The sequence below is a fragment of the Gracilinanus agilis genome, chromosome 2, assembly GCF_016433145.1.
Source record: "Gracilinanus agilis isolate LMUSP501 chromosome 2, AgileGrace, whole genome shotgun sequence".
Classification (NCBI taxonomy): domain Eukaryota; kingdom Metazoa; phylum Chordata; class Mammalia; order Didelphimorphia; family Didelphidae; genus Gracilinanus; species Gracilinanus agilis.
This window is the reverse complement of record NC_058131.1, coordinates 190,115,677-190,139,526: the sequence shown is the minus strand read 5'-3', so window position 1 is coordinate 190,139,526 and position 23,850 is coordinate 190,115,677. Positions and strand designations below refer to the sequence as shown.

General features: G+C 34.2%; 1 protein-coding gene across 1 annotated transcript in view; it reads right to left on the bottom strand.

Moving 5' to 3' along the window:
- Nucleotides 1–23,850, bottom strand: part of CSMD1 (CUB and Sushi multiple domains 1) — a 2,120,031-nt gene that overhangs the window by 377,146 nt on the left and 1,719,035 nt on the right. The window contains exons 30-31 of the mRNA XM_044659558.1: nucleotides 20,454–20,641; nucleotides 15,596–15,790 (exon numbers count right to left, since the gene is read on the bottom strand). Coding sequence (XP_044515493.1) covers nucleotides 15,596–15,790; nucleotides 20,454–20,641 — 383 coding nt within the window. The remainder of the gene's footprint in view (nucleotides 1–15,595; nucleotides 15,791–20,453; nucleotides 20,642–23,850) is intronic.

Below are 23,850 nucleotides of genomic sequence, written 5' to 3'. Positions count from 1 at the left end.
CTGCATCCTAAAAACCATGGGACTTTTCTAACTTGCAGCTGTAACCTTCCATATTCATTGGTTCTCCTATAAGAATGTGAATTCTTCAGAGTAGGTACTGACTTATTTTATTATTTGCATCTCTAACACTAAATGCTTTGCACATCAAAACATTCAACAAATGTTTTATTCATTCATTCTTGGAATTTTTTCCTTCAAAAATAGAAATTCTATATTAAGTGAATCTCACTATCAGGAAGGAACTTGATATTGAGGAAATGATGGAAATCCTGAAAGTAGACATGCCTTCCTCAACTTTGAAATATGCTACACATAGTTTGGTATGCACCCTAGCTATTGAGGAAACAGATTAGAAAGGGTTCAGTAGAAGGATAGATATGGTCCAAAGTACTAAAATTTTCTAGGCTAAGTGGATCCAGGAAATATGGGAAACATCAAGAAAAAAATTCTGAAAATATAAGTGGACATAGTTTTGATAGGGAGGAAAAATGAGAGCTGTCTAGAGACTGATATGAATGCAGAGGGAATTTAGCAAATAACTTATTTCCAATAGGAATTTATGTGATGCAATGGATATTACTCAGGAAGACCTTAGGTTGAATTTTGCCTTACATTTATTAACTGGGGACTTACTTAACATCTCTGTGTTCCAGCTTCCTCAGCTGTAAAATGGTGATCATACTAGCACCTGACTTATAGATCTGTTGTGAGGATCAAATAAGAACACATTTTAAGTGCTTTGTAAACTTCAAAGCATTGTAAAAATGTTAATCTGTATTATTAAAATAAATGTATGGAAAATGGAAATGAACAAGAACAGCATGAACATAAAATATGCCAAAATCCTATTAAAAATAGTATTGGGAGTCATTACAAGTCAACATAATCAGAAACCGATAATAGAAGGAAAGGAAAATCTGAAAAATAGAGTTTTGAAGTTTTATTGGCAGAAAAAAAAAGTCTCAAGGAAGAGACAGCTCAGCTTCATGTAGACGTGCGTGACAATGATACTGGACAGCAGGAAGAAAGCAGAGGTGCCCTTTTCTTACTTTGTTTCTGCTTTTCTCTGACAAGGAAAATGATTTCTGCACTGAAAATAATAAAGCAAAAAAGGGTAAACAGGGTACTGATACCCAAGATAAATGAGGAGGTAGAAAGTGAATACCCTACATGTCACCTGGACCAAAGGTCCTTTTTGTTTGTTTGTTTAGTTGTTTCAATCATGTTTGATTATTCATGATCCCATTTTGGCAACAATAGGAGAATGCTTTGCCCATTTCTTTCTCCAGCTTATTTCATAATTGAGGAAAATGAGGCAAATAGGGTTGTGTGTGACCAGGGTCACATAGCTAGTTAGTGTCTGATGCCAGATTTAAACTCAAACCTTTCTGAAACCAGTCCCAGAATTCTATCCTGTGGACTACCTACTTTTAAGGCAACTATATCATCAGGCACTGAAGTAAATTGCAAAAGTGACCACTGAAACATTGTGAATAACATCTGAAAGATAGCAGAAAAAAAGGAGAAGTGCTTCATTTGATGAAGAACATGGCAGTAGAATAAGTTCCTTTCACTTGTGAGAGGATTAGTAAACTGGAATTAAGAAGAATAACACTGTAATCCTTTACCTAGATTTTAGTCAATCTCTTGATCAAGTAACTCATGCCATTATTGTGGAGAAGATAGAGGAATATGGGCTAGAAGATTATACAATTAGATGTATTCAGAATTGGTTGGATGGTTGGTGTGGCATTTAAAATTATTGTAAACCCTGGGAGACTACAACTCCTAGGACTCCCTGCTACAATTTCCCTGACACCTTCCAATTACTTTGTGGGAGGTGTCAGAGAAAGTATAAATGAGAAAGTTTGGTGCCTTTTCCCTCTCTGCTCTCTGGACCCTGGAGGCTGGCTGATAGCTATCTACCCTGATCTCTCTCTCTTGGCACCTTTTTCCCTTTCTATCTAACTCCTAGTTTTCCCTAGAACCTCCCCTTTCTAATTTAAATAAAACCTAGCCATTCTAAACCCTAAAGTTGCTCTCAGATCTTTTAATGGAGCCCTGAAGGGCTCTGGTCAATTTCCCCCTGCCAGGGCTGGGGAGCTACCTTCCTTTCCCTTCCTCTACCTTCTTCTCTCCTTTCTCCCATCCATCCTTCCTTCTACCTATCCTCCCTTCTCCCCCTAACATTGGGCTAGAAGATGTGATAATTAGATGAAATCCACACTGCCCATCTTTAGATTTAATCACCAAAGGTGAAAACATCTCCATTTTTGGGTGGTCTGTAACCCATGTGTGCTAGAGTAACAAATCAGAAATTACTGACTACATCCTGGACAGTCCTAAGAGAAGCATCTGTTGTGATTGGATGTGTAAATTTAGAGGAGGACACAGGAAGTGACCTAAAAGAGGCCCCTTTAAAAAGAGACCTCAGTCAGCTGGGCTCAGTCTTCTAGTTCTTCTGGTTCCTGGAGGAGTGCTGTCTGGGAACCTGAGACCTTGGTGAGACTGTTCTTAAATCTTCCTCTGGAATTCTACATGGTGAGTTTAAAGACTGAATCTTCCTGAACTTCTCTTAAGGAAATTCCCTTTAATAGAGACTGTGACTGAAGCCTTTGCTCCATTCACCTCCGGGCCCCTGCCCTCCACTTGGGTTAATTAGATCTACCTGGATTAACTAGGGAATCTTGGCAATTTACCTACTGTGTTAGATTCTTATTTCCTTATTTCTTCTACCTCTTCTCAATTGTAAATAAATTTCCATAAAAGTCAATTTTGACTTGAGGTTATTCCTTAATTGGGGAATTTTCTCCTGGTGACCAATCTTTAATATATTTGAACCAAAACCCCCTTTAGCCCCATTACAAAGAGGAACATGGACTAGAAGATTATACAATTAGATGTATTCAGAATTGGTTGGATGGTGGGCTAGAGGAATAGTTGCCACTGGTTCAATATAAATGTGTCAAGAGGTATTTCATGTATGTATTATACTTATTACTAGTTATGAATGTGTTTTATTGTATGTATTATATAATGTTACATATAATATATGTATATTTGTTTTATATTAAATATAAATATGTGTATATGTACTGTATGTATATGTATTCTATTATAACACACACACACATATATATATACATATATATATATATAATTGGATCATATACAATTTATGAATCCCCAGAGAGTTCTAAAGAAATCAGTCTGGATATTTGAATAATCTCTAGCAGTGGAATTTATTACTCTGCCTTTCCCCTATGTCTGTAGCCACCTTGACATGTTTCAGAAGAAATCTTGTGGCCAAAGGTACTGATGGACTTGAGGTATGGATGACAGAATGGGCTCTTTAGCTGATCCCTTGGGGCTCCAATCCAGCCTTCACTGTATGACTATTCCTCTGTCTCTATCTGCTGAAGAGATTCATATTTTCCTAGTATAATTAGTACTACTGATGTCTAATCATTAATTTCTGGATAAAACCAGAGAAAAATACTTAACCTCATTATTCCATTAATAACCAATGCTCCTAGGCACCACTGTAGTAATAATTGCCTTCTGATTACCCCAATTTTACCAATACCTAGAAAAATCTAGTCCAGATGAATGTGGCTTCCACCCACTAGGTTCAGCCAGACTCCCCTTTTCAATAAAATTCTTTCTAGTAGCAATTATATTCCTACTTTTTGTAATATAAATTGCTCTATTACTACTTCCATGAGCTATTTAACTCCCAACCCTAAACACCATATTAACACTATCATGCTGCCTAATTTTATTATTAACTGTAGGTCTAGTCTCTGAGTGAATCCCAAAAGGCCTAGAATGAGCCAAATAGTTTTTTAGTCTAATTAAGGTAATTGATTTTGACTCAATAAATCTTGGTTTTAGCCCATGAATACCTTATAATACCAGTTAACCCTAACCCTAATTTTAGCCTTTACCCTGTCCCTAATTGAAGTCCTTATTTATCATTCCCCATAATATCTACCCTATTATGCTTAGAGGGTATAATATTATCTCTATTCATCCTTATAGCCCTCCCAATTTCCCACTTCCACATTTTCTCCACCTCTATAGCACCACTAATTCTACTAGTATTCTCTGCCTGCAAAGCAGGACTGGAACTAGACCTGCTCCTAACCATTTCCAACACCCACAGAAATAACCATGTATAAAACCTTAATTTCCTACAATACTAAAAATTCTAATCCCAAATTCCATAGTAATCTCACTAAGCTGGTTCTCTAAAAAACCTTGAATATAGTCACAGCCTCCAAATTAGTATCAACCTCAGGTTGCTATGTCACAATATAGAAAAAGGTTACAATTTTAACAGTCCCTTCTCTGTAGATTCACTATCAGGAACCTTATTAATTCTTTCTTGCTGGCTTCTTCCTCTAATAATAATAGCAAGCCCAAATCATCTAATTAAGAAATCCTTAGTGTGAAAAAAAAAACCATACTTAACTATATTAACTTTTCTTTAACTATCACAATTATGGCATTCACCTCTTCTGATTTTATTGTATTCTATATTGTATTTGAAACAACTCTCATTCCAACTCTTGTCATTATCACCTGATGAGGTAAGCAGAATGAACCTCTAGATCAGTGATTCCCAAAGTGGGCGCCACCGCCCCCTGGTGGGTGCTGCAACAATCCAGGAAGGCGGTGATGGCCATAAGTGCATTTATCTTTCTTATTACATGCCATTGAAATTTAAAAAAAATTAATTTCCAGGGGGCTAAGTAATATTTTTTTCTGGAAAGGGGGCAGTAGGCCAAAAAAGTTTGGGAACCACTGCTCTCAATGTTGGCCTCTGCTTCTTATTCTGTACCCTTGTAGGATCACTCTCCCTCTCAGTATCCTCGTTAAACCTAAATGACAACCAGGGATCTCTTCATATTTTAATAGCTCACATTGTAACAGATCCTGGAAATCCCTCTTTATCAAGCACTACCCTATGATATGCATGTATAATTGCTTTTATAGTCCAAATACCACTCTACAGCCTTCACCTATAACATATAATATATATATATATATATAATCTCCTAAAGGCTCACACTGAAGCCTCAGTTGCAGGGTCAATAGACTTAGCAGCCTTCTGATGGCATTATATGAATCACAATCTTCACTGAACCTATTATCACACATCTACCATACCCATTCATCATTCTATCCACAAGAGGCATAGTTATAACAAGTTCCATCTGTATACAGTGAACAGACCTAATATCCCTAATCACCTGTTCCTCAGGGCTTGGCAATCATCACCATCCTTATACAATCCATGCTCAGCTCCAGGAGCCACTGCACTAATAATAGCCCGTGATCTAACACCCTCCCTACTGTTCTGCCTAGCCATGTATGGACGACTATTGATGGGCTCTTTAGTATTTTATCAATGACTGGGGAAAGCCCACTCATTGAATTTATGCATGACAAATCTGGGAATGATTGCTTAGATGTAGTGTGATATAGTCAAATCCGAAAAGATCCGTGGAGACAGACTAGAGAATATTATATTGGGCTTAAATTAATTGATGGAATTCAGAAAGAATAAGTGCAACATTATATACTTAAACACTAAAAGAAAACTTCACAAGTACAAGACGGCAGCATGGGTAAACAATTGTTATTATCAGACAGATCTGGAGATTTTCAGGGCTTTCAACATCACTATGAGTCAGTAATGGGATGAATGAGCCAAAAAAAGCTAATGGGATCCTGAGTATTAGGAGAGAGGTAACTCCCTGAAACTGGAAAGTGACAGTTTCACTCTACTTTGCCTTCATAAGAAGGCATATATCTGCAGTATTGTTTTCAGTTTGGGGGTCTGAGTTTAAGAAGGCCATTGTCTGGAGAAGAGTAACCAGAATTCTGAAAGGTCCTGAGTCCATGTCATAGGAGGATCAGTTAAAAAAACTGGGGATATTCCTGGAGAAAAGAAGACCGAGGGGGAAATATAGTAGCTTTCTTCATATATTTGAAGGACTACCATATTTAGGAGGAATAGGACTTAATATGTTGGACTCCATAGGTCAAAACTTGGTAAAATTGATTAAAAATTTCAAAGTAGAAAATTTTGTCTTTTTGTCAGGAAAACACTTTCTAACATTTACAGATGGCCTGCCTCTAAGAGATTGTAATCCTGAGGCAGCTAGGTGGCATGGTGGTGTTATGTAAAGGATGGCAGCATGGAATCCCTGCAAAATAAAGGGAAAAATACAGTAGAAACCACGATGGCTTAGCCACAATGGCCCTCTCAGGTGAATCTCCAAGTCAGGAGCAGTAAGCAGTGAGATCTGCCCACATTAACCCTCCAGAAGCAACTGCCTAACTCCCTTTCAACTGTCCCCTCACCCAAAGTTCTCCGGGGGGGGGGGGGGAGGTCCCCTGGAATTCTGGGTGAGGCTGACCCTGTATTTTGCAGGGATTCCTTGCTGCCATCCTTTACATAACAGCAGCCTTGGAGTTGGGAAGTCCTGGATTCAGATCTGCCCTCTGACACTTCCTAGTTGTGTGACCCTAGGCAAGTCCCTTAATGCTAATTGCTGAGCTCTTGCTGCTCTTCTTTCTTTGAATTCATATTAAGAAGGAAGGAGAGACAGACAGACAGACAGACAGACAGGGAGAGCGCTAGTTTACAAGCTTGTCCTAACTATAGATATTCAAACAGAGCCTAGGTGAATATTTATCAAGTATGATATAGTTGGGGTTCCTTTTCAGAATGGTTTGTGCTAGCATACTGCCAAGGACTCTTTTGACTCATATTCTGTGATTCTGTGGCTGTGAGAATAAAATTAAATGAACTATGTAAAACACTATTTCAGTGTCAACTGTTATGTCCATGTGGAACTACTGAGTTGATAACTAACAACTCTCTTGACATTTTTTCCTATGGTCATCCAGGGTTCTAGTAGTATTTAAGCTTGCTGATCATATTCCTTTGCTTTTTTTTCCTATAATTTGAAAATTTTATCAGTTGGATTGGCATATAAAAAGCTTTCATGAATTACTTTAAAGCACTGGCATGAAGAACTAATCAATCCTTAAAAGATCTAATCTAATCCATGTGTAATATTTATTCAGCCATCTTTCAGTCATAATTCCTTCCTTTATTTTATGTTATAATAATTACATTTAGCTAGATATTCTTATTTCATTAAGTAGTTAATAAATATATAAAACTTATATTTTCCACTTATGTCACTAAAGAGTAATAACTTACATATATTTCACACTTCACATCTGTCTGTTATCAATTTATTTTGACTCCATGGTATTCCCCAATATCTATGTTCATAGGTAATGTCCACAGTTTAGAGCCTGCTTTCTGTATGAAACTCTACTACAATGAAGCCCAAGTTTCAGATACAAATAAACAGTGTAGGTTGCAAGCAACCTAACAGTTATATCTTGGATTTCAGCTCAGGAACGGCCTCTATTGTGTAAATAGTAAAGGTTGAAATAATTTCTAATGAAGTTTCTGACTGGTTGTTTTCCAAGTTCATGAGGGCATTACTGCAGAGTCGGTACAGCTGTGTGGGGGAAAAAAAAAACAGGTACACCTGGCATCCTCCAGTATTCTGCCTTGCAGCCACTTCCAGTGCTTGCTGCAACGTTTGGGTGGGTTGCAGTCTAAGTCAGATCACAGGCATTTGTTCAAGGAAGACATATTCCTCCTATATCTCCAAACTTGCCCTTTTGATGTCTTTGGGTGGCTGAACTGATTTAGATTATTTGAGCCAACAGCCACCTGAAAGAAACTGTCCTAAGACCAGTGTGGTGGAGATTTAGGTGTAAGAGATTTGCTCTTAAGCTCCCTTCATCTTTCTGTAAGAGTAAATAAAAGCTACTTGAGGAGAGATATAGCCGAGGAGGCATCTGGCATTTTACTCAATTAACTAAGTCTTGTTTCAGGTTTTAGACCCTGTTGCTGTCTTACTAGAGAGTCTTATGTTTTAAAAATAATTTTGCATCCATCACCTTTCAATCTTTACCATTTGTCTCTCATGTCTAATAAAGTTTCTCTCTACTCTATCCTATTATTTTACCTAGCTACCTGCTTTTCTGTCTCAGCCTGTATTAAAATAGTTATCATTGCTTAAAATTTGCCAGTCTCTGGCTGTGAACACATTTGATGACTTTCTTCCTTCTTTGTAATCCCTTCATGTTTTTCTTGTACCAAGTACCTTGCTCTTAAGAAAACTGGGCAAAAACAGTATATTTTTTCAGTTCTTCACAGAATCATGGTCACTTCATTATCTCCACTCCATGATTATTTAGTACCATGCCTTCCTCTGTAAAGTACAGTTTTGAGCTTTAATGACTTAAAAGCTTAACATTAAGCTATTAAAGCTCATAAGTTTTAACTTAAACTCCACTAATACTTTCAGGACATTATATGTAACATATATAATGATACTTAGTGATGTGATTTCCAACTGTCACTTGGGCTTATGTTTATTTAACATAAACATGGTAGTCTTAGTAGAGACCCAGAATGGCAAACTCATCAAACACAAGGCCTTATCTTTTAATTCCTTCTGTTATTGATGTCTTTTCTCTCCTATCATAAGTCTTGTTAGTATCCCAACATTGGTATTCAATCTTGATCTTGAAAAAAATCTTCCCTGACATAGACTTCAAGGTATTACAAACTTTAATTATATTCCTTTCTACTTTTCATGGAACTGGAAAATTGGAAAGGGTCTTTGAGATCATTTAGTCTATCCCTCTTCATTTTACATCTGGAAGAAATGAAACTCATAAAATATAAAATAAAAACAAAAATCAATAAAAATTTAATTTTTCAAATGTTAATTGATATATCAAGATGTTGCTAAATATGAAAACTTGTCCCACAAAGCACTGTGGCACATGGACTAATCCTTTTAACCTGTTATGGCACCAAATTTAGAGCACTGGGATGAAATTCCAAATGTCTATGGAATATTTTACCTTGAATATCAATGTATTTTGTAAGTATAGTAGAAAAAAAATATATTTATATGGAGTTATGTCAGTATTTAAAAACAACTAATTTTTAAACTGTTAGCTTAGTGTTTTATTTTTAGTTGAAGTTATCCTTTTGCAGCTGCATACAATCTGTTCTTCTGATACTCTGAAACTATTCCATTGAGTCTTTGCTCTTATTCAAAATAAGAGTTCAATGTCACCTTTAAGAGGGGAGACTTTCTATAACAAAGTTATAAGCTTGCAAAAAGCTGAAGACCAGTGAAATGCTGAGAGACCTTTAACTACAGTAATGTAGCTCTTCTCTCAAATGTTTTCTAGCAGCTGCACCACATAAACTTGACAAGCACAATGCTGCATTGTCTCCCTTATTTTCTAAAAAACCCATAGTGTTATAAATTAAAACAGCAAGTAGAGATGAAAAATAAGCAAGAAACCATTGTCTGTGATAGAATTTTGATGCCAACTCATCAGAGACCAGAATCCTCTTTTGATCAAGGACACCTGCAGATATATTTTATCAAGTGAGACTACAAAGATTTCTTTTTGACCAAGGATAAGATGAAAGAGTGGGGTTTTATAATAATAGAGAACAATGTAAAAATCAAAGGTGAAATGAAATAAAACTTCCATTTTATTTCTCATCTCCTTGATAAATCATATTCCGGCTTCAAATTCATCAATGGATTTAAAAAGACATACAAAAATGTCAGATTTCATTTCAGATACTAGTGATCCAATGAAGAATTTAATGATAAAACAGCACATTATTTTTACATTTTGTTTACTCAGTTAATGTCATATGCCTCTTTTTTTTTAAGAAAAATGTTTGACTATCAATTGAGTGGCATCAATATAGTAAGAATAAATTATATCAATATAATGGCAGAATAAAAGAAATAAGCATAGTCACATTATTTGCTAATTATAATTTCCTAAAGGAATAATTAACTAAAGGCAGGAAAAAATATTTGAAAATTGGTAATAATTTAATTGTACATCTATTTGTTTAGTTGAAAGGGATTTATAATGTAAAATTGGCTGCATACAATACATATTAGATGATATTAGAAAATAAGAGTTTCACAAACACATAATGAAGAAACCTGTCAGGTTATAAGTTCTAATCTTTCTCTATAATACTCCTCATGTTTATATAAAAAGTCAATGAAATCACTTAATTTCAGATTTAGAAGAGACATCACAGTCATATACTCCAATTCATATCTGAAACTGCCCCTTTAAGTATTGACTTGGATATTTAATCATAACAAATGATAGACTTGCCCCAAAATGAAACAGGCTGCCTTGTAATATAATGAAAACCCAGGCTTTTTAAACATAAGTTGGATGACCATTTATCAATGATGAAGATAGTGGTAAAGGCATGAGGAAAACCAGAAAGAGACAGAAAGAAATTGAGTAGGAAATCTATTTCTATTATTTATCACAGAAAATAAAGCAATTTATATATTAGGTTTTAAAATTATAATCAAATGTGTGGCAGGCCCACCATTTTCATTAATTCTTCTTCAGGCTGTATTCTAGGCTTTTTATTCTTTTTCTACTATTCCAAAGAAACCTTTTAGCCAGGAAATTTATTCTGTCATGGATTTCTCAAACTGGAAGTACCTTCTACCCCATGATTTGTGAGTACCTTCATTTAAAAAGCATACTCAACTCCTCAATGTCCTTTTTCCTTTCCAGGGCAAAGTCAGGATTCTCCAATTCTATCCCTCTCTCCCCTTTTAACTTTCTATTATGTATTTTCTTTCTCCATTAAGAAATTAATTCCTCTAAGGCAGGAACTGTTTTCCTTTCTGTTGGTATTTGTAAATCATTAGACTTAAAGAATAGTCCTGGGATCCAGTCCCAGTTCTGTCACTAATGTAATCTGTGACTTTGGTCAAGTCACTCTATCGGTCAGTAACTAGATGACCATTTCCTAAGAACTTTATAGAGAGGATTCCTGTTTAAGTGTGAGTTGGAATAGGATCAGGGATTGTTAATCTTCGAAGTTGTTGTTTCATGGCAGTCTGGCAAAGCCAGTTCACTGACAGAATCATGTTTTATTATTCACAAAATATATAGGGTTCCAAAAGAAACCAATTATATTAACATAAAGGTAAATATTCATTTTTCCCATACAGTGTCACAGAAGACTTGAAATTCATCAACTCTTCTAGAATCCAAACTAAAAACCACAGCATCAGATGTTCTTTGAGGTTCCTTCAGCTGTTAAATTCCTCAATGATCCTCTGACTTATTCTACCTATCCTTAGTTTTCTCATCTTTAAAATGTGGGCAACACAATAGAAAAATCACTGAATCTGGAGACAAAAGACAAAGGTTAAAATCCCAGTCGCAGCACTTAGAAACTTTTGAACTTGGGTAAATTATCTCCTTTCCCTAATCCTCCATTGATCTATCTTTTAAGGGAAAGGTTTGAATGAGTTGATCTCTAAATTTTCTTTGATTTCTAATAAACTGTGATTTGGGACAAGGGGATAATAATACACATTAAAAGTGAGTTTATGAATTATTTCTCCACTGCCTTGCCCATGAGACTCATTCCAGAGAGCCAGAATCAGAATGAATCCTCTAGGCACCTTCTTGGCGACCAGCAACTCCTTTAAAATTCTCATTCATAGCTTAGTCCTGTCAGCATTCAAAGGAGGCTTATTTGTTCCTGCAGACGTTAGCTATAAACAAAAATAGTCATGGGATTTTGGCCCAATCATTGGACCAATAATAGAGAAATCATGTAGCCAGACTAATCTTAGTGCTCACACAATTGGATGTGCTTAGGATTTACAACAGCTGCTGAGAAAACTCAGCACAACCCTACTGCTGCCTCTTGCTGCTGATGCTGAAGCGTATCACACTGCAGCTTGGGGCCTCTTGCTGGTATGTCAATCATGCTGCTAAGGACATGTTCCATATATTTTCACTATTGTCATGGAGCACTGATTACAAAGCATTCACTTTTATAGTTGCTTAGTCTTGCATTGTTTGTCAACGGAAGTGATTCCTTTTTTGGAGGGGTGGGAAAGGGATGGTAGTAAAAGATCATAATTACAAAAAACTCCAAAACATTTGATTTCTTTTTATGATCTTTATGAATTTCAATTAATCCTTTTCCTCATATGATTATAATGAAATATTTGACATACAGTTAAGAAGGAAATGGAATGAAAAAGAGGAAGGAAAGAGGAAGGAGCAAGAGGGACATAGAGCTAAAGAAAAGTAGGGGAGAGAAGTGGAGGAGAAGAAAAAAAGTCTAACTTGTTTTCAAGTTGATTTATTTTAAATACTGTAATTTCCTTAATTAAGCATTTAAAAAAATAGCTCCAAAACACTGTTCATCCTGGAAGGTCATTTCAGCTCTCCTGTGGAAATACCAATCCCTGTAGCACCTCTCTCTAACTTGATGGCTTCTCTCAAAACCTCCATTTAGGGAGAACCCTTAAGTCAGTCATTTCTTCATTTTTTTTCCTCTAAAAGTGGAATCTGTATTTCTCCATCATGCATCTAAACCAAATACCTTTCCTCCCTCTCTCTCCCTTTCAGCATCCTTTTATATGTTCTCTTCTTCCTTTTAGAATGTAAGCTCTAAAGGGCAGGTACTATCATTCATTTTCCTTGTATTTTTATTCCTAGGGTACACACAACAGTACCCAGCACAAAGTGACTGCTTAATGAATACTTGTTGATTGGCTGAACTGTATCATACTAGATACTGTAATGCGGCAGGGTTGGGGGGAGAGGACAATTTGTCATCTAGTTTATGGGCTGAGACAAAGGAAACAACTAGAGAATATAGGTGATCTTTGACTTAAATCAATCAACATTAGTTTATATTTATTTGTTCATTTTTAAACCTTTATTTTCTATCTTGGAATTAATACTAAGTATCAGTTCTAAATCAGAAGAGCAGTAAGGGCTAGGCAGTTGGAGTTAAATAACTCGCCCAGGATCACACAGGAAGTGTCTGAGGTGAGATTTGAACCCAGAATCTGGCCTCCAGGCCTGGCAATAGTCATCTAGCTGTCCCTGGTTTACATTTATTTAAAAGACCATCCTACAAAGTTCCTGGTATACAGAAATATAGACATATGAAATAGATAATTTAGTGTATGATTCATTAAAACAACATTAAGTCATTCCTTTTCCTTATTTTTTCCAGTGGCTCACACATACAATTACAGTCAAATTTCATCATATAATCAAGAACCTGATATAAGAACTACAATATGAGCCCATTAAATTCCACAATAACTTAAATTTAGTCTCAAAATCTGCAGATTTAGGCCACAGTATCACTGCCATTTAGCAGCTAAAAAGGCAGAAATTGCTACTGAATATACATAAAATCTGTGTTTTTAGCTGCTAAATAAATGACACTGCATATATGTGTATGTGTGTGTGTGTGTATGTGTGAAAGCAAATAAATTATAATGATGATGTCAAAGGAAAAATATTGCCAGTCCAATGAAATTAGCTCTTTTTTAAGGAAGAAGTTAAGTGTCTACATATTCTTGGGTATACTTATATATCTTCATACAACATTAATGTTAACATAATATGTGTTTATACAGTCCACATACCTATATATTATCATATCTGTGAAAATTCTCATTCAAACATGAGCTTAACCATGAAGATAAATTTCATGTAGGCCTAAAATTGTCTTTCGAAATGCTGCCATCATCCCCTTACCCTCCAACCAGTTAGACTCAATTTGCTTCCAGATAGGAAATATATAAACATATATCTCCAAGTTCCCTTGTGAATATTGGGGCTTTGTTCTAGATTGGGTGTTTAAAAAATTATAATCTAACAGTATTTCCTTTTTTATATATTTTAAATAAAAGCAATCCAATGTATTTAGCATCTGAAAACTCCAAGCCTGGGTAATGGGAACTGTATTTGCTTGAATTGATTTCTGAGTCTATCTTACTACCTACACTGTTCTATTAAAATTCATTGATCTGAACTAAAAAGATTTCAAATGGAAAACCACTTCAGTATCTTTGTCAAGAAAACCCCAAATGGGGTCATGAAGAGTGAAACATGCTAGAACTACTCAACGACAACACAAATCCGTGTGTTTATGATAAACTGTTTTACCTTGTCTCAGCTTGCCAAATGATACTATAATATAGAGGAATTTTTTTTCTCTTATGCTTAGCATTAAATTTTGAGCATTTCTATTCCTTGAGAGCTTTAAATTTGATTTTAATTCATGTCCAAGTATTTCACAATTAGAAGCTCCTTATGTTCTTGATTTCTTAAATTCTAAAAAAAGTACCCTTTTTTTCAAATGATATTTAATTATACAACTGGATTTTTTTTTATCATTTTCCCTCTCTATTCTCAAATTCTCCAAGCTGCTACTAAGAAAATCTTCCAGACATATTTTTGATCATTATCACCAACCTGCCCCAAATAGGATAACTTCCATTGGACTTCTACCTCTTTCAAAGCCAGATACAGGGACTATTGTGATAATTAGATTAATTAATTGGATAATTAGATTGCCCATCTTTAGATTTAATTACCAAAGGTGAGAATATCTCCAATTTTGGGAGGTCTGTAATCTAGGTGTGCTAGAGGGGGTGACATCAGAATCCACTGACTACCCCCTAAGCAGTCCTAAGAGAAGCATCTGTTGTGATTGGACACGCAAACAAGGAGGGAGGCACAGGAAGTGATGGATAAGTGACCCCTTTAAAAAGAGATAGATGAGTGAGTCAAAAAAGGTCTTCTGGTGAAGAAGCTCTTCTGTTTCATGGAGGAGTGCTAGCTGGGACCCTGAGACCTTGGTGAGACTTTTCTTAATATCTTCTTTGGAATTCCACATGGTGAGTTTAAAGACTGAATCTTCCTGAACTTCTCTTAAGGAGCTTCCTTTTAATAGAGATGCTGTGACTGAAGCTTTGCTTCATTCACCTCTGGAGCTCTGGCCCTCTGAGGATCATTTAGATCTAACTGGATTAACTAGGGAATGCTGGCAATTTACCTACTGTGTTAGATTCTTATTTCCTTATTTCTTCTACCTCTTCTCAATTGTAAATAAATTGCCATATAAGTCAATTTTGACCTGAGGTTATTCCTTAATTGGGGAATTTTCCCCTGGCAACCAATCTTTATTATATTCAAACCAAAAACCCCTTTTTCCCCATTACACTATCTCTTACATGAGATCATTCCTAAACCTCCCCTCCCCCCATATCCTGCCCACAAACTAGTTCCATCTCCAAAATTAGCTTGGGTTTTCTTTGCCTATATTCTGTAAAAAAATTGTTTCCCATTTTCAAACTTGCTATCTCTTTGTGATCCCATTTGGAATTTTCTTGGTGTCTCATTAAATAAGAACATAAACTGCTTGAGGACAGAGACTATTTCATTTGTGTCTTTGTATTCCCAGAGCCTATCCAAGTGCCTAGCATATATGAAGGTACAGTAATAAATTCTTATTGTTTCATTAGGATCAAAGTAATCTAATATATATGTTTTAATGTATTAATCTGAAAAATGTTTCCCCAAATTATTTAAAGATGCATTACTAGAGACATTTCCAAGGAAATATTTGATAAATTCATACCATTGCAAGATGGTAAGACTCTGTTCCAGGCAGGTTTTCCATCTACACCAATTTCACAAGTTATGGATGAAGGATCTACAATCTTATACCCAGAATCACACTGATAAGTGACAGTTGAGCCAAGTTTAAAGTCTGTTCCAATTCTTGTCCCATTCATTATATTTCCAGGATCAAAACAGGCTTCACGGGGCTTTTCTATAAAAGAAAGGAATAATAACCCAATTACTCTCATAATTAAATATCAACTTCCCCAAAAAGTATAAGGGTTAGGTGAAATCTTTTATTTCTTTAAAATTAAGTATTGTATTCATTTTTACATCAGAAGGTGGTTGACAATTGCATTACCTAAAAATTACTAGAACATTATTTTAAAATACATCATAAAATTTAATATATGGGTTTTTTTTGGAAATGAATGTTTCTAAGATTCTTTGTTATCTTTTTTAATTGCCATCATTTCCCCAAACCATCATCTCTCATCAGAACTCTACCTTGTAACAAATAAGTACAATTAAACAAAATAGACACAATGATGTAGTCTTAAAATAGTAACTTCATTCTTTTTTAACATTTATGTTTATTTTTTATTTTATTTTTAGTAACTTTATTCTTCACCTATTATTTACTGCTTTTCTACCAAGAAGGGAAATGTAATTGTTTATGGATTTCATAATTATATTAGAGAAACAAATCTAGAATCATATCAGTGTTGCTATTTCAAGAATAGTTGGCTACATTTTTCAGCTTGCCCAAATGAAGTTAGAATGAGCACACACACAATCAATGTACACAAAAAAATCCTGTGGTAGTAAAGAGGTGGGAGAATATAATTCCTTTTCCTTCAGTAAGAGATAAGAGAAAATGTTGTGATCTCTAATTTTAGCACATACTTGGTAATGCCCACACGAGTTGGAATGGGACATTTATGATGATGTTAATTATTCCCTCTCCTCATCTGAAGGTATATGTACAAAGTCCATTTGATAGTCAATTAATGAGAAACTCTTTTAGTCATATGACTATATTTTCATCAAGTTCCCTGACAATTTTTATTTTTCTTGATATTTTGATTGGCTTCTGCTCTCAGACTCTGAGGGCTTTCATCCTGTAAAATTCTTGCACCATCCTGGCCCCCTTGGTCCCAGGCTTCCTTGTTTCACTTCATGTCTGTGTGCCTGACTTTCAGGGGTCGGCAACCTTTTTGGCCATGAGAGCCATAAACACCACATTTTTTAAAATGTAATTTTGTGAGAGCCGTACAGTGCTCACAGTGCATGCTCCTGTACAGTGCCTGAAAAAAAAATTGACTTTATGGCTCCTGCAGAAAGAGCCATATCTGGTCCTCAGAAGAGCCAGATATGGCTCGAGAGCCATACGTTGCCGACCCCCTGCTCTAAACTGTGCTCCTTTTTGAGTACCTTCTCTCCACACTTCCTGATTTTCAGTTCTTTTTTAATTTAATTTCTTTCTATTAGAATGTAAGCTCTTTGAGGAAAATCAGTCTGTTTTTACCTCTATTTTCCCCCCAATGCTTAGTATAGTACCCAGTAAATAGTAAATATTTAATAAATGCTTGTTTTCTACTTAACTGCCTTTCTGCTGACTCGTTTCACAGACTAAGCAAACAAAACTTAACTTTTACTTTCACTTGACCTAAAAAAGTCATTCTTTTATTCCTATGTTTCAGACCACTGACTTCATCTATTACCCACTGCTTGTTCTTACTGCTTCTCATTTCATCAAATATCAATCCATTTAAACGCCAGCAAGTGTTCAAGGAAGGTCAAATATGATAATGAAGGGTTTTGAGTAAATGTCATATCAGGATGAGTAGAAAGCAATAAGAAGGCTTAAATTAGCCTAAAGGTGTTTGGGAGGGGGAAATAACATGGTAGTTATTTTCAAGTGTTTAAAGGGATAGCATATGAAATGGACAAAGATTTGTTCTTTGGATCCAAATGGTAGAATGAGAATAGTATAACTTGTAGAAACAGATTGTGACTTGATTTGGGGGAAAAATTATTAATACTTAGAACTTTCCAAAAGTGGATGTTACTGCCTTGAGATATAGTGAATTACCATGGTGGGTAACCTCAGTGTGGCTTAAAGACAGTTTTTCAAACAAAATCTGCATGCAGACTTGTGAAGTATTCTGTAAAGAAAATTCTTGTTTGGATATGGATTAGACTGGATAGCTCCTGAGCTGATTCTCTTCACCCTATCATTTTCCTTCTAGCCCTGTCTAGTCCTAGGCAACATATAGCTTTACTCTTTGTCTTACATTTCAGTTAAAACCTTTCTCAGGCTGATTTCAACTGATCACACACCCACTCTCCTTTCATAATGTTGCCTATATTAAGTTGTTGATATCAATTTTTTTGGAATGTGCTTTTTCCTTCCATTAGCTTATGTTAAGGAAGTGGCCAAGATAATACAAAGGACAAGGAAAGCGACAGTCCTATCACCCAGAAGATTCACAAGGGCAGCAGTTGCAGAGTTGAAACTAAGAAAATCATGTCTTCAGTTCATCCAGACCAACCAAATTGTGATATTGCCTTTGATGACAATTTCTGAATTGAATATGTTTCTGCCCATGAAATGCTTTCTGAATCTTTGGATTGGTTCATTGTTAATTCCTCTGAACAGCAGACTTTTCCTTGTACTACATTTCTCAAAATATGACCTTTACAAGGAAGGAAACCACCAGTAAAATTTATCCTTTCGTCATTTGTATTTACATAATCATTCATGTAAACCCAATTTACTTTATAACCTAAAATTGCTTTGTAATGTCAAAAATAGGAAAAATTATGTTTTTAAACTGGCAAATGACTTAGAACTAACCACATAAAGTAGAGGACTGGTCAAATTCATCCTAGTGTTTAGCTAAAAGTCAGAATAGTGCTCAATCACTGAAAGTTGTGACAGTGCTTCTTAATTCTTTGTCTAATGGAGATAGTTCCAAGGAAAAGCAGAGAAAACATAAAATATCACTCAAAGTGTTCTTGGCATGGGTCCTGCAAGCATGAGGTACCTCTCTACATCAGATAAGATCAATTTATATATAGTCATACCAATATTAAAATCCCCTTTCTCTGTTTTTTTCTTTTAAAGTAAATACTTATTTTTACCACAGTCAACCTTATTTTTCCCACTATAGTAAATTTTATAATCTATTTAAAACATCTTATTCAACACTGAAATTCTTTATTTGTTATTTGATTTAATCCCATTTTTAAGCTAGCAGACTTCCTTCTAAAATGATCCTATATCTCTGATATTGTTTCTTATATACAGCTGTCAATTTCATATATTTAGTGAGAAATCACTGGTACAGTTTTTGAATACAATGTCATTTTTTTTTTTGTTTTTAGGTTGGTGAATTCCTAATATTGTGGTTAACATCTGACTGAGATCTGCTCCATTTGTAATACCCTGTGAGCTATAAGACCCTGATATCTAGCTAGCTGGTATTTATCAAAATATATTTAGTTGCACATCATGATTATTTTAGTATTTTTCCCTTAAATTTCTTTTGCTGCCTGAGCAAATGTAGTATCAATTGCTTAACATCATAAGACTGACCTTTTGTGAAAGGAACCAAAGTTCTTTTGTCTGTATTTTTTCATAGATTTGTTTTGTTTGTGGCAATAAAAAAAAAATCAGTTTTAAAAACATTACTGGAGAGAATGTTCTCTGGGGTTCATGCCACTATCCCATTTCCAAATATATTGCTTCATATCATAGAAAAATAGAATATAGAACTGAATTTTTAGACATATTCCATTACTCTAGTAGGTATCTATTCTCAATAATATAAATATTCCTTCTAACAATGTAGATTATTATAATCCATCTATGACTGGTCATCCTGTATGACTCTGGTTTATGTCTTCCATTACTATTACTAAAGGGGCTCATCATGATACCAGAAGAATACATGGTCTATTCTTCAGTTATCTCTCACTTATGATTTGTCTACATAATCTTTTTTAATCATAATTTATTTTGATAGTTCCATTTATAATGATCCCATATAACTGTTGGTTGAGGTTATTTTCTTTTTATTACAAGTAAATATGACATGAATAAATAGCAAAAATATGAATCTTATTGGACAAGATTATGATTGAGAGGGAGTAAGAAAACTTCCAATTATATGTGGTAGATCTCCAGTGCTATTTGATGTCTATAAAATGTATGAAAAATACTGGCTATTAAAATAACTGACTTTATTCTTCTGTTCCTCAGTTTATATACTTAGAATTGCTTCTCCACTGCAGAAATTATTTGTTCATTATTGTTTATTTCTTTGGTCTAAGGTGAAAGGAATTTCCAAGGATCATAAATTTTGTAAATTAAGTACTTTCCATATTATTTTTTAATATTATTTAAATAGTGAAAATAACTTTTAGCAATATCAATTTTATTGTTATTATTTTAGTGTGCCCATGCCCTCAAGTTTTCCTTGGTGCACTCCCAGATTATGTAGAAATTCCACTTATGCTAAATGACAGAGAAAGAGAAGACAATATTTTATATTAAAGTACTAAATAACTACTCAAGACTTATAATCAGCTAAATATGTATTACAGCTCTGAATTTTAGTCTTCTTAAAAACAAATATCTAAAAAATAATTTTCATAACTCAGAAGTATTTCAGGAGCTTACTTAGGAATATATTGCCTATCTGAAGGGATGGCAATAATTCACATCAATATTTAACAAAAAAATATGATAGGGTTTTTGAAATTAAAGGCAAGACCACTTATAAAAAGGCATTCACTAACTAAATTCTGATTCAGGTTTTCTTCAACATTATGAATAAATATGTATGAAACTACAATCAATATAATACCTTTAAATTCAATGGCAAATCCAGAAAGGCCAACTGAAGCATCACTTCGAAAAGCCAGAAAAAGACTATTTCCACTGCTCTCTATTCTTTCTGGTGCCTGAGAACCTTGAAAACTCCCAATTAAGGGACTATTGGAATCTTCTCCTTCATAAATATGAAGAAAATCATAACTTGGTTCCATGTTGAAACTAAAGCAAAACATAACAAAAAAAATATTTTGATTAGTTTGAATGCCTCTCTCCATCCCTCTTTTACTTATGCACATATATACATGAATACATACACATGCATACACACATAGAAATCAACTCTTTAATGGCAACCACTATTATTATTTTATTCTGTGAAACATCAAGTAGTGCTTTGGGATAAGGACATCATGAACTATAAGTAATAAATATGACTATGAAGCCTTTGACCTTTGGGAAACTTATTTTAAATGCTTTTCCTTCATAGTAGAATTGAACTCAATAACATGATTTCTACTTCATTTTATGTCACTCACTTAGGTTTTAGAATAATCCATCTTCCTTATGACTGTCCATAACAAATTTACTTTTCCTTTTAGGATTATACACTATACATTTGAACTGACTGGGCAAATATCTATTGATAGTTGCTGAGATTTTTTTTTTACCTGAATAGAACATATATTTTCATGTGATTGAAATGAATCACAATGTCCTAAATGATTTGCCAAGATTTATGCCAAAGGAGGAAGTGACTGTAGGAAAAATTGAACATATGAAGCAGTTTGTTTAATGCTAGCTTAAGGGTTAGTATATTCTTTGCAATCATTATTGAAAACTTCATTCAAAAAGTGTTTCAGAGAAACAACAATTAGAATACATTCACTGTAAAATTTAACAGTGATGAAAATTTTAAGTGGTAGAGTAGAAAGAGCATTAGTACTTTGTAATCCCTCCAGTGAGGAAATCAATTAATCATAAACATATGATCTAATAACAAAATGCTCTGAGTTCCCAAAGAAAATCAATTGCTTTTCCACTACTCTTTCCACTGCTTTTCCACTTTATATTATTTAGACAAGAAATTCCAAAGGTAATTATAATCTGTAGTCTTCTTATAGACTATCTTTACAAGGTAACTCAAGCTTGATGATGTGAACAGTAAGGTATAAAAATTAAGTAATGTAGAATATAAGATTTGGGTTATAGATATAAATTGATCTATAGATATAGCTCTCTCTTTATCTATTAAAGATAAATATATAGATATAGTTTTCTGTATCTGTATCTATGTGTGCATGTGTGTAGGACTTTTTTGTGATCAAAATTTCCTTCCAGATTATAGAATCTATTATTTCTTACTTAAGCCACCCATGGTTTCAACATATTTACAGATGTAGTCAGAGGCATTTGTGACTATTCAACAGGATTACACCTCGTGGGATCAGGGACTTGACAGGTAATGATACATTATAATTAGAAACAGCAACAACAACAAACCTTTACTGTGGGGAATGACAATGCAGATCCCTTGCAATTGAGCTAAGCCAAATCTATAGTGGTTACTTCAAATCTTAAATGTTATTAAGGAAGGTTCTTTGGATTTTGTATTGGTGTAGGCACTCTGAGTGGATTTAGGAGAGGTAACTTCTCCGGCTTTTTTGGTCAATTAAAAGAGTTAACCAATACAGATTATTTCAATAACATAGGATTTTTGTGGAATTGATGACTTAAACAGCCAATTTCAAGGTTCTAGTCATCTTTAACACTCACGACACTGAAAGAAGTGTTGACATCACTTTAATGCTATAGATCATTTTTCTTTAGACACATATCTTGTCCTATATTCTGATAGAGACTTGAAAAATCCACATGACAATTAAAAACATGTCAACACGTTGTAATGATATTATATTTCTATATTAGATGAGACTAGAAAGAAAATGTAAGGACATATGATCCACAGAGTGATTATAGAATCACTGAGTTAGGAGAATATAAAATTAAGTGGGAAACTTGTAGTAGTGCTATTCCTATACACTCAAGAAGGTGATTGGCTTTGGAAGACTTCTTGAAGTGAACTTCATGAACTGGAATTTGAAACTGAAACAGATGGGGAAACCAGCTCTTCAGACATTTATTTTAGTCAGGTCCTTTCTCTAATATGTGTATATATATATATGTGTGTGTATATATATCATATATACATATATGTCTGTATACACACACATATACAGATTTCGTTGTTGTTTTCACAAAGGAAGGAGAGTCCTTGAGTCATAAAAAAAACAGTCTGAGGGGTAAATATTAAGTAATAATTAAATAAATTGCTCTTTGGCACAAGAATCAGCCAGAGAGCCAGCTGAAAAGTAAGAACTATCATTTTAATAGATTAACCTGTATTTCCATTGGCCTAGTATGTGTTTACCTAGCACCCTTACAAAGTGTCTGCTAGAATGATGCAATAGTACAGTGTGTGACATCATCAGTAAATCCAAAACATGATAGTTTGTCATTAATATGCACAAAATCCAAAAGCATAAATATAAAAGCAATATTGAGAAACTTCATTAAAATGATCATTTGTGGAGAGGTGGCCACATATGAGCCTGATTTGTTTAATCATTAAACAAATATCATGAAAGTAAATATATTCAATATGTTGGTGACTGAAATGAGGTTAGTTAACTTGTTAAAGGAAATCATGTTATGGGAATCTATTGGACTCAGTCAAGAAAGAAGTATCATAGTCATTTAACTATATAAAAATTTGAAAACAAAACTTAAATATGGAAAAGAGATTCTTGATTTTAAAAAATGATTTTCAACAAAATAATATAATTTCAGAAAAAAATATTAATGACATTTGAATTCCTTCAGAGAGATTGTCAGGTTCTTATGATTTTTAATAATGTCTGAAATAAATTAAGCCTTTATGAGTAATCAAATTATTAGAAGTTTTTTTCTTATAATTAAAAAAAAAGTCAGTGGTATCTTAATGATAAAATCAATACCAACCCTGGGAATTTTAGGCAAGTAATATTATAAAGATAAATTACATAACACCAAATCCAGATATTACATTAATGAGACAATGTAAAAAGGTCTCTAAATCACTTTTTTCAATTACTTTTCCTAAGTATTATATGAATTTTTCCCCCCTGATGGAACTAGTTATTTCAGTTCTAGTGTTCTAAAACTAGGTTTAGAATGTCATACATGGTTTTTCTGTTTCAGGTACATATTTTGGCACTGAAAAGGCCCATAAAATAAAATTATCTCTTTTTCTTTCTGTCATTCTCAGTACATATATAGAAGGTAATAGACACATACTCTGGGGTTCAGCCAAAAATGGAAGTAGGGATTTTATGAAGTGATAAATGGTGTAATTTTTTTTAACGTGACATTTAAAATCTTGCTAAATAAAA